General features: G+C 38.6%; 1 protein-coding gene and 1 long non-coding RNA gene across 2 annotated transcripts; one reads left to right on the forward strand and one right to left on the reverse strand.

Annotated features, from left to right (window-relative positions):
- Positions 1 to 1,271: 1,271 nt before the first annotated feature.
- Positions 1,272 to 4,050, reverse strand: LOC145970883 (uncharacterized). The gene is made up of 3 exons (XM_083097941.1): positions 3,930 to 4,050; positions 3,658 to 3,850; positions 1,272 to 3,440 (listed from the first exon to the last, which is right to left on the reverse strand). The coding sequence occupies exons 2-3, from the start codon at positions 3,841 to 3,843 to the stop codon at positions 1,467 to 1,469; spliced, it is 2,160 nt and encodes a 719-aa protein (XP_082954067.1). The 5' UTR covers positions 3,844 to 3,850; positions 3,930 to 4,050; the 3' UTR covers positions 1,272 to 1,466.
- A 1,158-nt stretch (positions 4,051 to 5,208) lies between these two features.
- LOC145970894 (uncharacterized) lies at positions 5,209 to 6,170 on the forward strand. Its single transcript, XR_014438661.1, has 3 exons — positions 5,209 to 5,291; positions 5,678 to 5,861; positions 6,046 to 6,170. It is a non-coding gene; the product is annotated as an uncharacterized LOC145970894 (long non-coding RNA).
- Positions 6,171 to 15,559: the final 9,389 nt, after the last annotated feature.

Raw genomic sequence — 15,559 nt, forward strand, 5'->3', positions numbered from 1 at the left:
GTAAAATCCTTGTGCGTTGACTAAAGCGTCGTCTACAATGGCCGTAGCATAAGGTTGTAAGACCGTAATCGTAAGAAATTGACCAATCCCAGTTGAAGTTCAGGAGAATAATCAACTGTGATTGGTCAATTTCTTACGACTACGGCCTTGCAACCTTATGCTACGGTCATTGTAGACGACGCTTAACGTCTTCGACTTACGCATACGGCTTTGTCGGAAACAGTTACGACATCTTTGTGCTCAGGGGGCCTATTACGGTTTTTGAAACGAAGTGAAAATAACAAAAGTGAGGAAATTTACTAGAGTATCTACAATTTCATTTGTCGAAATCTAGTAAATCTGTTCACTTTTGTAATTTTCACCTCGCTTCAAGAACCGTAATAGGCACCCAGGCCCTTAATCGGAGTTTCTTCGAAGCGGCCCTTATGCCTGTTTCTACCAACGTCGTTTAACTTTAATCTTAGCTTAACTCACTCTTTGTCTCCTTCTAACTGTTCTTTTAGAAAGAGACAAAGAATGAGTTAAGCTAAGATTAAGTTAAACGACGTTGGTAGAAACAGGCATTAGGCCGGCTTCCCATGGAGCGGAAATATTCAGCGGAACGGAAAGTGCGGAGCCAGGGCGACCAATCACAGCTATTCCGTTTTTTTTTGCGGTGCTTTTTCTATGGCTGTGATTCGCCGCGTTGGCTCCGCGCATTCTGTTCCGCTGAATATTTTCGCTCCATGGGACTTCAACCTTAAGTCTTAATCATCTTAAAATTTCATTGTAGACGCCGCATAACTGATTATATGGGCGGAGCCTTAGACCGGGTCTACAATAGGCAATTTAAACCTTAAGCCTTAAGAAATTGACCAATCACAGTCAAGTATGAAGAGAAAACTCGACTGTGATTGGTCAATTTCTTAAGGCTTAAATTACCTGTTGTAGATCGGGACGTAGCATTTAACAGGAGAGGCTTTTAATGTATATTAAATTTAATGTGTATTAAATGTATATTAAATTCATAATTCTCTGCATCATCATCTTTGATAACATTATTTTCTTTTTACTTTTATATATTATTATATAACTTTAAAAAAATTTATTTGAAAGCTAGGCAACTCAATGAAAAGCTGTAAACTGCACCCTCATTTGACCTCCTCAGTACATCACATTTCATTGATGTCTAATATATATTATTACAACGATTATACATATGTATTATTTACAACGATTTATTTTCTTTTAATGCCGCAGCAATTACTTCTTACGAGACCTTATTTCCAATCTTCTAGCAAAATATTTTATTATCAATAAAAATATACAAAGTCCTCGTTATTTTATCAACTAACTGTAATGAAATATAACTAAGAAATTACAAGAAAAAAATAAAAACTTATTTGTTTACACGTGACTCTGTCAGAGAAGAATGCGACAATACTTATTTGTTACTTATTAAACACGAACAAAGCCAATGCACGATATCATTTGACAACAGTAGCGGTATCAGCTTTAGTAGCCTCTGTAGAAGTACTTTCCAGAAATTTTGCTTTGTTTACATCAGTAGTGTTCACTAAGTATCGCATAGTCACATTTGACTTTATTTTAAAACACAAACCAACATAAATTTTTGTTTTAACATGTTTATACTCCTCCTTGTCAAAAACCTTGAAATACTGTTTATCAATAATTTGTTTAAGAGCATCTTGTGATCTTTCTGTTTCATTTGCCTTGCAATATTTCCATTCAAATATGGCTCCAACTGTTTTAAGAATTACAAGCATGTCAAATTCGTGTTTTCTTCCTCGCTTTTCCTTGGAGATTTTTTGATAGACCGCTCTGTTAGCTTGTGCACTTAAAATTGTACTATTATATGCCAAATAAAAAAGAATGTGATGTAACTCTGACTCATTATATGGAATTGTCGCACTGTCTGAAAAGAGGCCTGAAACTGCATTAATGAGTTTACGAAATGGTTTTTCTTTACTTTTTTCAGTTTCCTCTTCATCATTTGCCATTAATAGCAAATTCCTCAGTGATTGTATGTATTTTTCTATATTTTCAGGCTCGAGTTTATACTTCTTACAAAACATCCTTTGACTGTAACATTTACGTTCGATTACGCTCTTTATCTCCCAATTTGGTATCTTCAGACTTACAATGTTCGCATTCTTTTCAACTGCATTCAACAAACCATCATCCCACAGAAGCTGTAAGAAGAAATTCACTTGCGAAGTATCTAATTTATTCTGTGAATCAGAGATTGTCTTTTTCAGTTCCAAAATATTATCAACTGTTGGCTCAGCTAGTTCTATTTCAATGTTCTCATCTTCAAGAAGTTTCTCGAATGGCTTTTGTATCTCAGATTTCACAAACAAGTTTCCCAAAATATCCACAAAGCCTGACCTGGCCCAATAGCTATCGAACATTCTTTTCTTTTCGTTAACACTATTTTGCAAATAATTTATGACAGACCAGCTACTGTAAATTCTTGTTTCTTCACTATTTAATATTTGGTATCCATCATACCACTCTTTGACACCATCAGAATCTTTCACTGCTTGAAATTCACTTTTCTCAAATAGACTATCTACTTCCTGTGCTGTAAATCCATATAATCCAGAAAAATTATGTTTTTGCAAGAATAGAACATTACAATGATTGCGTAATTTCCAGGAAAATACTCCAGATAAACGAACACAGGAATTAAGTAATGCACGCGCCACAATTTTTTGATCCTTTAAGCTTGCCAACATCAGATGGCTAATACAATTTATCAGGTATCGCAGGAGTTTATCATCCATGTTCTGCATAATAGCTTTCATAATGGGCGCGTCGGTCTCATCTATCAGAATAACAACTTTTTTGTTGAAGTGAGAATACAAGATTTCAGACAAGAATTGCAATCCGTCCTCTACATCAGATTCGGATAGTTTTTTCAGCCTACTACGGTTATAATAGTTCAGAAATAATTCGATATCTTGTATTTTCTTATCTTTAAAACTGCAGGAACCATCAGCAACTATATCAAGAAGGTAAGAATGCTGCTGGAATGCCCGACAAAGAGCTTTCTTCAGCGATTCTAAAATGTCTCCCTCTGTTCTACCTCCTACATCTTTAAGACTCATAAATATCACGGGGTACTGACCACAATGTTCCTTAACGAACTCTGGATGCTCAAAACCTAGCTGCAAATTCATAAACAGCTTGTAATTATCACCATCTTCTGGATTTGAAATTGGCTTTGCATCTTCATTTACTGTTATCTTCAAAAAGTTCTCGAGCATATCCATAAATGTAGATTTTCCGAAACGGCTCGGGGCTGTTATCCGAATCACAGATGCTTCACATTCAAAGAAACTTTTTATATACTTGCTCTTATCCACAAATGTAAGTTTTGTTTTGACGATCTTAAAATCCATTGTAGAGAGATCAGCTATATCTGATTCCTCCGGTAACTGTAAACAAAATCAGATAGGCCCCATTAATTTTGCTAATCACACTCAAGATATGCATGAAATATATACCAGCAGTAAAGAGAAGAAGGTCGCAATACCAACAGAACGTGCGAAAGCGCAAGCGAGTACAGATGCAGCCATAGCAGAAAACATGCAAAGAAGGCGAAAAAGAAATTACTTTAGCATATGTCGATCAATAAATTTAACTAATTCTTACCTCGTCGAAGTTCCCTGGCTTATTCTTTGTTCCGTATTTTGTATGATCGACACCACAATTGATAGAGAATTCAGATACAATAACACTTCCAATTTTGGCATCGTTAGTTTCAGGTTTGTCATCATCCCTGTTGACAGATCCATCCGCCGTATTCATTCTTCGCCTTTTTTTGTCTGGTTCATCCATAAATTGTCTACAATAGAGATATTACCAATGAATAAATAAATTAATAAACATTAATGGCACTATAGCGAATTTTATTGGATTAATACATATAAGCATATTGTAAGGGGATGAAAGATGGCTGCGGTTTCCGAGATAGAAACCGCGCCGTCAGGTAATGGGCGAGTCGGAAGGAGAATGCCTGATGATAGAGATTTCGGGTTAAATAATGTACAATAAATGACCCGGAGAGTACCGAGATAAAGATTGTGTATTTGCCAGTTCCACGATAGCAGCGCGGAATAAAGGCCAAGAACGCTCGGTCAGTTTACCGATGGCTACAGGACAAACTCACGACGAGAACATAGACCGGGAAAAATGCGCAATAGCCACCACGTGCAAAGTAACGACCTCGCGCTCACTGTACGACGGCCGGAAAAAGACTCTCGCCGGTAGTCGTGGTCGCTCACCTCGGGTCGCGCCAAAAACTCTCACAGCCAATCGTTTTGCGCCACGTCACTCACCGTTAAAGTCACTAGGGCTGCGGTCCGAAATGTGCTCGGCAGTGTTCCGAAATTGCTGCCAGTTTACTAGAGGTCTAAATATCAGAGAGGCGCCAACTCGTGCCTCCTTCTGATTGGTGGTGAGCTATCCTTTCTTAAGATGGCGGCTACGGTAACAAAGTGGGAGTAAACCTAGGGAATACTAAGGTAAACTAACCTGCTATTTACATGGACTGAAGGTAAAAGCACATAAAACTGCATAGGCGCATAACCATAAGCATAAGGAAATTGATTGGTCCACAAATATATGCATAAGAAAATGAACCAATCAATTTTCTTATGCTTATGGTTATGTGCTCCTGCAATTTTATGTGCTTCCACCTTAATGCTGAAACACCGTCACTACCACTATAACATCACGTGCGTGTAGGATCTAAGATGGCGGCGCGGCGGCATGGTGGGGGTAGTTTGGCGTCTCTCTGATATTTAGATTCGTATTAAGTTAGCCGGAAATTTTTCAGCCAACCAAAAATCTCCTTATGGAATCGTTTGTATTTCGTATGAAGATGTTTGAAGTGTGATTAAAAACGTTTGTGAGTAATTAGAATAATTATAAAAAATTAATCATTTTTACAGTATGTAGTTAGTCAACATAACTAAATATTAAAAATTCTCCTTATGAATCCTTTGTATTTCGTATGAAGAGTTTTGAAGTATAATTAAAAAGGTTTGTGAGTCATTCGTTTAATTTTAATTAAATTTTTTTATATTGTGAAGTTAGCCGGAAGCTATATAAAATGGACGCCGTCCTGTGATTGGTCGATTTGCTTATGGTAAATACTAAAATTTTCTCATGTGTATTGACTTTAAGTGTAAGCAAAACGAGCAAATTTATCTCTTTTGTAACTTTTAATCCATGACTAATTTATTATTAATTCCGCATAATCGCATAATATATCATGGATCGTGGTGCGTAGATAATTGAAATATTTTTCTACCAATAAATAAGTAAATCTTTCATAATTGTTTTATAATGTAGTCATCATTCAGAAAATGATCACAATTTGTGATTACGTATTTAATTGTTATTTTATATTCGCTTTCAAATAATAAACTATATAATAATAAAATTTATATAAAAAGATGGTAATATATGTAATCCAATTAATTATAATTGACAAAATAATTTCTTGTGAAAAAATAAAAGTAAAAAATATAGAAGAATTTTTTTTATAGCTTGTATAAAAAATCAGTTTTATGCTAAGTATATTATAATTTTCTGGACTGTAGTAATATTTAATATATAATTTTTGCTATATAAATATATATTTCTAATATAAAATCTATTTCTACAGATAGTAAGATCGGCTGAGTTTTGTCACAGAATATCGGAAGGCTTACATCAAAATGCGAGAGAGAGGAGATGGTATATATCAATATGAATCCATTGCTGATGTTGTAAGAGCAAAAATAGATATCTCTGTAGATTTTATTATTTTTGCATCCGAAAACTTGAAAGTTGCCCATGCCTTATCGGAAGTAAGTCTTCTTTTGTATTTTCAAATATATATAACCCAAGGAGAACAGAAATGTCAAAATGATGTCAATTTGACGTCATATTGACCAAATTTATGTCATTTTTTGATCATTGAAATCTCGATCTCGGAAATGACTAAAAAATTACTTTTTATATTGACTTAATTTTGATCTTTTTAATTTTTAGAAAATGTGATGTATATTTCTCAGCTGTGTATATATATGCTTATTATTATAAAGATGTTTAAAAGTAAACATTTTCCATATTCAGATATTGTTGCAGTTCGCAGAAGAGTCTATTATAGTTACTGATTAAAAACTGAATTGCTGATTAAAATATTATTTTAAGCGACTTACGTCTTAAATTTGCGTCTTAATTATTTTTTTCAGTTATAACACATTGACAAATTATATTTATTTTTCTTTTAATACAATAATAATTTTTTATCATTAAAAAAAATTAATTAATAATAGTAGTAATACTATGAGGTTTCTAACCCAGGGGCTCCGAGGGGGGGTGAGGGGCGAGGGGAATCGGGGGGTGACGTCACGCGGGGGGGGGGGCGTCACGCGGGGGGGATGACGTCACGCGGGGGGTGACGTCACGCGGGGGGGTGACGTCACGCGGGGGGATGACGTCACGCGGGGTGTGACGTCACGCGGGGATGACGTCACGCGGGGGATGATGACGTCACGTGCGAGGGATGATGACGTCACGTGCGAGGGATGATGACGTCACGTGCCGGGAGTGACGTCACGCGCGGGTAGGGGGGATCCGCGGCGCGACCGGTGGACGAGGGGGTCCGCGCGGGTAGGGGGGATCCGCGGTGTGAGCGATGGACGAGGGGGTCCGCGCGGGTAGGGGGGATCCGCGGCGCGACCGATGGACGAGGGGGTCCGCGCGGGTAGGGGGATCCGCGGCGCGAGCGATGGACGAGGGGGTCCGCGCGGGTAGGGGGGATCCGCGGTGCGACCGATGGACGAGGGGGTCTGCGAGGAGAAGGGGGGATCCGCGGCGGGCCCGCGATGTGTCCACGTGTGAGAAGGACGGTGCACTGGTTTGAAAAGGATAGCGTAAAGTGTGTGAAGAGGACAGTGCGACAAGGATGACACGTGACATCATCAACGTGTGACAAGGATGGCGTCAACGTGAGACAAGGACGACGCATTGTAAGATGCTGCATAGGTGGGAGAAGGACGACGCAAAGGTAAGTGAGTGATAGCGATGAGCATATGAATGAGAGAGAACGATAATATCGCGAAGAGAACGCATACGAAAGAGAACTATAATATCGCGAGAACAACGTATGCGAGAGAGAACGATAATAGCTAAGATAACGCGTGCGAGCGAGAACGAAGATATCGCGAGACTTACAACTAACGCGAGACTTATTGTTAGAACGATAGCGCGTACGAAAGAGAGAGAGAGAACGATAAATTCTTACAATTAGCGCAAGAGAGACGCAAAGGATGGGAGCGCAAGGAGAGGCGCGTAAATAAATACATTTCTTTTTTTTTTTAAATTAAAATATAAAATTTATTTAAATGTGTGCGTGTACTATACAATTTTGTGTGTGTGTGTGTGTGTGTGTGTGTGCGCGCTTAATATATAATAATATATAATAATATATAATAATATATGATATAAAATTTAAAAATAATAATAATAATAATATAAGAAATAAAATTAAAAAAAAAATATATATATATATATATATACAGGGCGATCCTGAAAAACGATCCGTCTATAAAATGACATATTCCTGACACCATTCTAAGACAATTTTTCCTTTACCAAAATTTGATTTGAAGCGTAGTTTTTGAATTATGAGCAAAAATAGTTAGTAAATCACGCGTGGGGTACAGAAGGCAGGCAGGAGCGGCGCGGCGTGCCGCGAGCGCGGGCGCAGCTGACCGCCCGACGGGTGATTATCACCGCATGAGTCGCTAACTATTTTATCTTATAACATAAAATTATGCTTTAAATAAAATTTTGGTAAAGAAGAAAATGTCTTAGAATTACGTCAGAAATACGTGTTGCTTAAAATAACGTTATTTTAATAATGAAAAGTTGTTCCGGATCGCCGGCCGTCCGACGTTGCAATCAGCTGATTGCTACACGCGATGTGTGTATGGCGGAGTGTGTGCGTAAGAGAGAGAGAGAAAGAGAGAGAAAGAGGGAGAGAGGGAGGGTAGGAGGGACAGACATTCATACACACGCACGCACTTTTTTTCTCGCTCTCTTTCTCTCTTTTACGCAACACTCATACACTCTCTCATTCAGTCTCTCACTCACACTCTCTCGATCACTCACTCACTCACTCACCTGCTTACTCACTTGCTCATTCACCTTGTAGCAGCGTAGCGAATCTTCATGCTATGTATTGTTGTATCTGCTGCACGGTTATGATTGCTAGAGATGCGCGACACATTGAAATTTTTTCGATTATTAGTCTCACACTCGATTGACACAATACAGATTACGCGATAACGAGTTTACTGTTTATTCACTCACTATTGATTTATCGATACCAAAAATTACTTTCAAAGAAACGCGAATGCAAACAGCACATGACTCGACGCGAAGCGACGGACCGCGGAGACTGCGCGACCACAAGAGTTATGTTGCCAGAAACGCGACACGCGACATCTAACAAACGACTTGCGCGTGGCGCGTGATTGACGCGAGATAAGACGAACGATCGGCTAAAACCTTCGCATTGCGAATGCGGTAGAAAACATGAAACGTATAATGACATACTTAAAAAATTAATTATTTATTATAATAATTATTTATTATAAATAATTAATTTTTTAAGTATGTCATTATACGTTTCATGTTTTCTACCGCATTCGCAATGCGAAGGTTTTAGCCGATCGTTCGTCTTATCTCGCGTCAATCACGCGCCACGCGCAAGTCGTTTGTTAGATGTCGCGTGTCGCGTTTCTGGCAACATAACTCTTGTGGTCGCGCAGTCTCCGCGGTCCGTCGCTTCGCGTCGAGTCATGTGCTGTTTGCATTCGCGTTTCTTTGAAAGTAATTTTTGGTATCGATAAATCAATAGTGAGTGAATAAACAGTAAACTCGTTATCGCGTAATCTGTATTGTGTCAATCGAGTGTGAGACTAATAATCGAAAAAATTTCAATGTGTCGCGCATCTCTAGCAATCATAACCGTGCAGCAGATACAACAATACATAGCATGAAGATTCGCTACGCTGCTACAAGGTGAATGAGCAAGTGAGTAAGCAGGTGAGTGAGTGAGTGAGTGATCGAGAGAGTGTGAGTGAGAGACTGAATGAGAGAGTGTATGAGTGTTGCGTAAAAGAGAGAAAGAGAGCGAGAAAAAAAGTGCGTGCGTGTGTATGAATGTCTGTCCCTCCTACCCTCCCTCTCTCCCTCTTTCTCTCTCTTTCTCTCTCTCTCTTACGCACACACTCCGCCATACACACATCGCGTGTAGCAATCAGCTGATTGCAACGTCGGACGGCCGGCGATCCGGAACAACTTTTCATTATTAAAATAACGTTATTTTAAGCAACACGTATTTCTGACGTAATTCTAAGACATTTTCTTCTTTACCAAAATTTTATTTAAAGCATAATTTTATGTTATAAGATAAAATAGTTAGCGACTCATGCGGTGATAATCACCCGTCGGGCGGTCAGCTGCGCCCGCGCTCGCGGCACGCCGCGCCGCTCCTGCCTGCCTTCTGTACCCGACGCGTGATTTACTAACTATTTTTGCTCATAATTCAAAAACTACGCTTCAAATCAAATTTTGGTAAAGGAAAAATTGTCTTAGAATGCTGTCAGGAATATGTCATTTTATAGACGGATCGTTTTTCAGGATCGCCCTGTATATATATATACAGGGTGTTTCATTTTAATCCGACCAGTCGAATATCTCGAAAACCAAGCCCGGGAGAGAAAAATATTTCAGACAAAAGTTGTTTGGTTTCGAGGGGGCCATAAGATGGTGACAATGATTTGACCTTGAACAGTCATTTGAAGGTCACATAAAGGTCACCTTAAATTTCTTAAATGGAATACCCTATATATTTTTGCACATTCTTGTAGCTGACATCGAGAGCTTTCCAAAACACTATAATTAAGTACCTTTTCGTTAAGTACTTTTTGAGTTATGAGGCTTGAAATAATTTCTTAATTCTACATAAACCGTAAAATATCTAGTAAAATATTCATTTTTCGATTATCTTACCTTAATACTTTTACGTACAAAATAATGAGAGGAATCAATTGGTGTAAAGAAAACACATAGTTGTTTTGAAGAAAAAATATGTAATTTGCAATTAACAATTCCATATTTTTTCTTAAAAACAACTATGTGTTTTTTTTACACCAATTGATTCCTCTCATTATTTTGTACATAAAAGTATTAAGGTAAGATAATCGAAAAGTGAATATTTTACAAGATATTTTACGGTTTATGTAAAATTAAGAAATTATTTCAACCCTCATAACTCAAAAAGTACTTAACGAAAAGGTACTTAATGATAGTGTTTTGGAAAGCTCTCGAGATAAGCTACAAGAGTGTGCAAAAATATATAGGGTGTTCCATTTAAAAAAATTGAAGTGACCTTCACGTGATCTTCAAATGACTCTTCAAGGTCAAACCAATGATACCATCTTATGGCCCCCTCGAAACCAAACAACTTTTGTCTGAAATATTTTTCTCTCCCGGGCTTGGTTTTCGAGATATTCGACTGGTCGGATTAAAATGAAACACCCTGTATATATAAGGGGGAGGGGGCGATGCGCCGGACTAAGGGGAGACCGCACCTGGAATGCTAAGGGGTCGATGTGCCGGGCTGAGTGGAGCCGCTCCTGGAACAGAAAAAGACATTTGAATAGTTTTTAATAATTTATTTTAGAACTTTTGATATATTATAAATTGAAAGTTACTTACAAATTATGTTTCTTGAAAGAAGAGTTCGTTACGCGTCGCCGAATTTTCGCTCTGAGTAGGCAGCATGTAATAAGGTTCCAGCAACTCCTCTCGTTGCTCTTCTATACTAGGAGGTTCAGATGGTAAAAAATGTATCTTCCATATTTCCATTCGGTCAGTATTATATACTATGATGGACATATTATCTACATCATATCCTTGTCTCTTGAGGGTACGGAACGTATGACAATATTCCTGGTAACAATCCTTGCAGTCTAGGACAGATCTTATCACCGTTACCTCCGTGCCGCAGTGACAGCACCTAAACGGTGTAAACGGTCCCTCGAAGAACCCGTGGAAATAATTATGTTTTAATGCATAATTTCGATAAAATCCATACCGACAATCCTTGCAGTAGTGTCGGTTTCGACGTTGGTAGGATTCGGTCCAGAAACATTTTGCAATGTGTATTCTCGGGAGATCAGAGTAAAAGCGAGGATCGGACCTCGGTTTGTATGGTTTAGGAATACACATAATTTTGTTCACTTTTCTTCCTCACACACTCTCCACAACTTTGTGACAAGCACAGAACAACGAAAGAAATAATATTCTAATGTCGCAGGCTCCTCTTCATTATATATCTTTTAATATCTTTTGTCTCATTCCAACTAGAGCATCACGTCTCATCTACCTCAGCATTTCTCTACATCTTTAGCGGAGCGTGTTGAGAAAAGTATAACTATTCTTATTCGTATGGAAGGAAAGAATTAAAATCATAGATGGAATAAAAATAATTATTTATTGCACGCATCGTAAAGAATATCATTTACAGCACATGTTAATAATTCGCAATCGATTATTGATTCGCTGTTAAAGACGTCACTATCACGTATCGTTTTTACAGCATCGCATACAGTAGTAATATTGTTACGTCGTAAAACAGTTTCAAATTGTTTAAATTTTTCATTTACGAGATACGTATTTTCACATAACCAATTGTGCATATGATCGATACAATTTTCAAAATTAAATAAATGTAATAATGTCAGTGGTTTCATGTACAAAGAATTGTCACATAATGTGAGTTTTACAATTTTCGATTGATACATTTCAATCGATAAATCTCCAATCCTTAATGGGAGAGCAGTCGATTGTAGAAATTGTTCAATGTCTGCTTGCTTCTGCATCAACAAATTCCATGTTGAAAAAGGCAACACTATTTGATTGCCTCGATTATCACCGAGAATCAGTTCCACGTACGACACAGCTCCAACGCTTATTCCAATGTCCAAATACTTGTACGACGTTGGGGTTAGAGCGTATCTTCTTCCAAGTATGCGAGTCGCACGACGAGGCTGAATGCTATAAAAATATATATAAATTAGATCAATATTTAAAAAATTAAATAATTAAATAATAAATAAAATTTTTAAACAATCGAAACTTACGTGTCACATTTTTGCTTTTTACACGGTGGAGTTTCACCGTTTCGAATCGGAACGTAAAAATTCATGTTGATTTCTTCAGTGAACCTTTCACACGCGCGATTGATGCAATACTGATCGTATTAGAATTAATATCAATTCAAATAGTATCGCAAATTGCGATGTAGAGGGGATTATTGCTGACACGACATTTTAATTTCCTCTAAAATTTTGTCGCGCCGATGTACGGCTGCGATGACATCATCATCCCCAGAACAAAGATTTAGCTGAATTCGCTAAAATCGTGCCGATGTACGGCTGCTCCTGATGCAATCACGTCAGATTTTTCAAATGTACGTGACAAAACGTAAAATTTTCAAGGTTAAATTGCGCATCAGAACAAAGATTTAGCTGAATGCGCTAAAATCGAGCGCCGATGTACGGCTGCTCCTGATGCAATCACGTCAGATTTTTCAAATGTACGTGACAAAACGCGAAATTTTCAAGGTTAAGATGTGCATCGGAACAAAGATTAACCGCCAAGGTTAAAACGCACATCACCCCTAGACAAAGATTTAGCTGAATGTGCTAAAATCAAGCGCCGATGTACGGCTGCTCCCGGTGCAACCACATCAGATTTTTCAAATGTACGTGACAAAACGTGAAATTATCAAGGTTAAATTGCACACGCTATTCCGGGGAATTTTTTAAGATGAAATCATTCTAGAATGTTCGATGATATGCATGAGACAGTATATAAATCATGATCAAGAAGCACACCCCACCAGTATTTTTGCTAAAGTACATCCAGAACTATCATTGGGAAGCGCATTTCGCAAGTCTGATACAATATGGAGGAACAAAATTTGCGAGAGCAATCCACTTTGGTGAATTCATTGGAAGACTACATTGTGTGGGAGCAACGATGTGATACGTATATCGAGTCGTTGGAAGAGCAAAGTCGCATCAAGCGACCGCGATTATCGATCGGATATCGACAATCGCTGATTGCTCGGATCGCGCGCCTCGAAGGGTTGAAAAATTCGGTACGTGGACGTTTCATACACGCGGGTGCCGGATGTAGCACGCGTCAAAATAGACTTGCGTGGCGCGAGATTGATGCGGCGTTCGAGAGTCGTATATTGACTGGTGCAGTGATAAATTATAATCACATTGAACCGCGCCAATTTCTCGATGACGCCAAAGACATTGTGTTGGAACATGTGCAGGACGTTATGAAAAAACATTATAATGTGAAAGTGAACACTATATTTAACGGTGAATTCGTGGCTGGGGATAAACATGCCAACAAAAGTATCAATACGCGAAACTATGAACTCTTTCGCACATCCGATTTACGCGAGTGGTACGAACGGCGCGTTATCGAACCCACCCTAGCGTCTCTGGAAGAGTTTCAGGAACGCGACAGCGGGTGGGCTTTGTCGCGAATATTAAATTTAACTGTAAATATAAATAAGTATAATCCTTTGCGTGCGGGATGTCACATCAAATTACTGCGGAACATTATGATGAAAAGAGCGGTGATTAATGTACAATCAAAGGACAATGCATGTTTCGCGTGGGCAGTGGTCGCCGCACTATACCCCGCCGAAAGAAAGGCGGAACGGGAATCATCGTACCCGCATTACACGACAGTGCTGAATCTTCAGAACATTGAGTTTCCAGTGACTGTGAACCAAATAAAAAATTTTGAACTTGCCAATGACATTTCTATAAATGTGTACAGCATCGAAGACAAGAACAGCATTGTCCCGATGCGTCTTACGGAGCAGAAGCGGGATAAGCATATCAACTTGCTGTACATTGAAGACGACAACAGCGTCGGACATTTCACTTGGATTAAGAATTTATCCCGGCTTGTGAGCTCACAATTGAGCAAACACAAGAATCCAAAATATATCTGCGATCGGTAAGTTTAATTTGAATAATTATAAGTTATGTAGCAAATTGTATATAAATCTAAAAAATTTTTCTTTTACAGATGCCTGCATTATTTTAATTCGGACACCAAGTTGCAGTCGCATACGGTCGACTGTGGAAAGATGAATGATTGCGCTGTCCGATTGCCGAGCGATAAGGACAAGTGGTTATCGTTCAACAACTTTAATCGGAAGGAGCGGCTTCCATTTGTGGTCTACGCCGACCTGGAATGCGTTCTGACCAAGACGGAAGAAGAGAAAAACGCATATCAACATCACCAAGTATTTAGTTTAGCTTATTATGTACATTGTTCATACGACGAATCTTTATCGGCGTACCATTCGCGTCGTAGCGCCGATTGTATAGCTTGGTTCGCCGAAGACCTCAAAAATTTAGCGTTACGTGTAAAAAATATTTTAAAGACAAATGTCCCCATGGTAAATTTAACACCCGAAGAGTGGGAGAAATTCCATAGCGCCACTCAATGTCATATATGCGAAAAACCGTTCGTGCAAGACGATACACACGTTCGCGATCATTGCCATCTGACCGGGCGGTACAGAGGTCCGGCACACTCAAATTGCAATTCAAATTATAAAGAATCTTTTTGTATTCCAATAGTTTTTCATAATTTATCAGGTTATGATTCACACTTTATTATCGAGGAAATAGCCACATCGTTCGAAGGGAGAATCGAGTTACTTCCGATAACAAAAGAGAAATATATTTCATTCACAAAAGATGTTTGTATGGATGAAGAATCAAAAAATCATGTAAAATTACGTTTCATCGATTCTTACAAATTTCTCGCATCGAGTCTCGACAAATTGGCATCGTTTTTGGATAAAGACAAACTCAAAATTTTAAAATCAGAATATCAAAATTTATCTATCGAACATTTCAATTTGTTAACGCGGAAAGGTGTATTTCCGTATGAATACATCGACTCGGTAGATAGGTTGCAAGATACGTGTTTACCACCGCGCGAATCGTTTTACAGTTCTTTGACCGGTGACACTGTATCCGAGAGCGATTACGCGCACGCCGAGAACATCTGGACGCGATTCTCCATTCGGACGCTAGGCGAATATAGCGACTTGTACCTTAAAATTGATGTCTTGTTATTAGCCGACATTTTCGAAAACTTTCGAGATAAATGTATCGAAAGTTACGGACTCGACCCCGCGTATTACTATACTCTCCCCGGATACACGTGGGACGCCATGTTGAAGCATACGAAAATTACGTTCGAGTTGCTTACTGACATCGACATGGTTATGTTCATCGAACGTGGTATACGAGGCGGTCTGAGTCAATGTTCGGGTAGATATGCTCGCGCTAATAACAAGTACATGGAGTCGTACGATCCATCGAAACCAGCATCGTACTTGATGTACTTTGATGTAAATAATTTGTACGGATGGGCA

Source organism: Camponotus vicinus, unplaced genomic scaffold (assembly GCF_025532165.1).
Source record: "Camponotus vicinus isolate PSW18456_S1 unplaced genomic scaffold, iyCamVici1.0 SCAF_4, whole genome shotgun sequence".
Classification (NCBI taxonomy): Eukaryota; Metazoa; Arthropoda; class Insecta; order Hymenoptera; family Formicidae; genus Camponotus; species Camponotus vicinus.

Excerpts from the sequence above, each read along its gene's own strand:
- LOC145970883 (XM_083097941.1), bottom strand. The coding sequence starts at position 3,843 with ATGGATGAACCAGACAAAAAAAGGCGAAGAATGAATACGGCGGATGGA. Across the intron at positions 3,441-3,657 it reads AGCCAGGGAACTTCGACGAG|TTACCGGAGGAATCAGATAT; the intron begins GTAAGAATTAGT and ends TTTTGTTTACAG.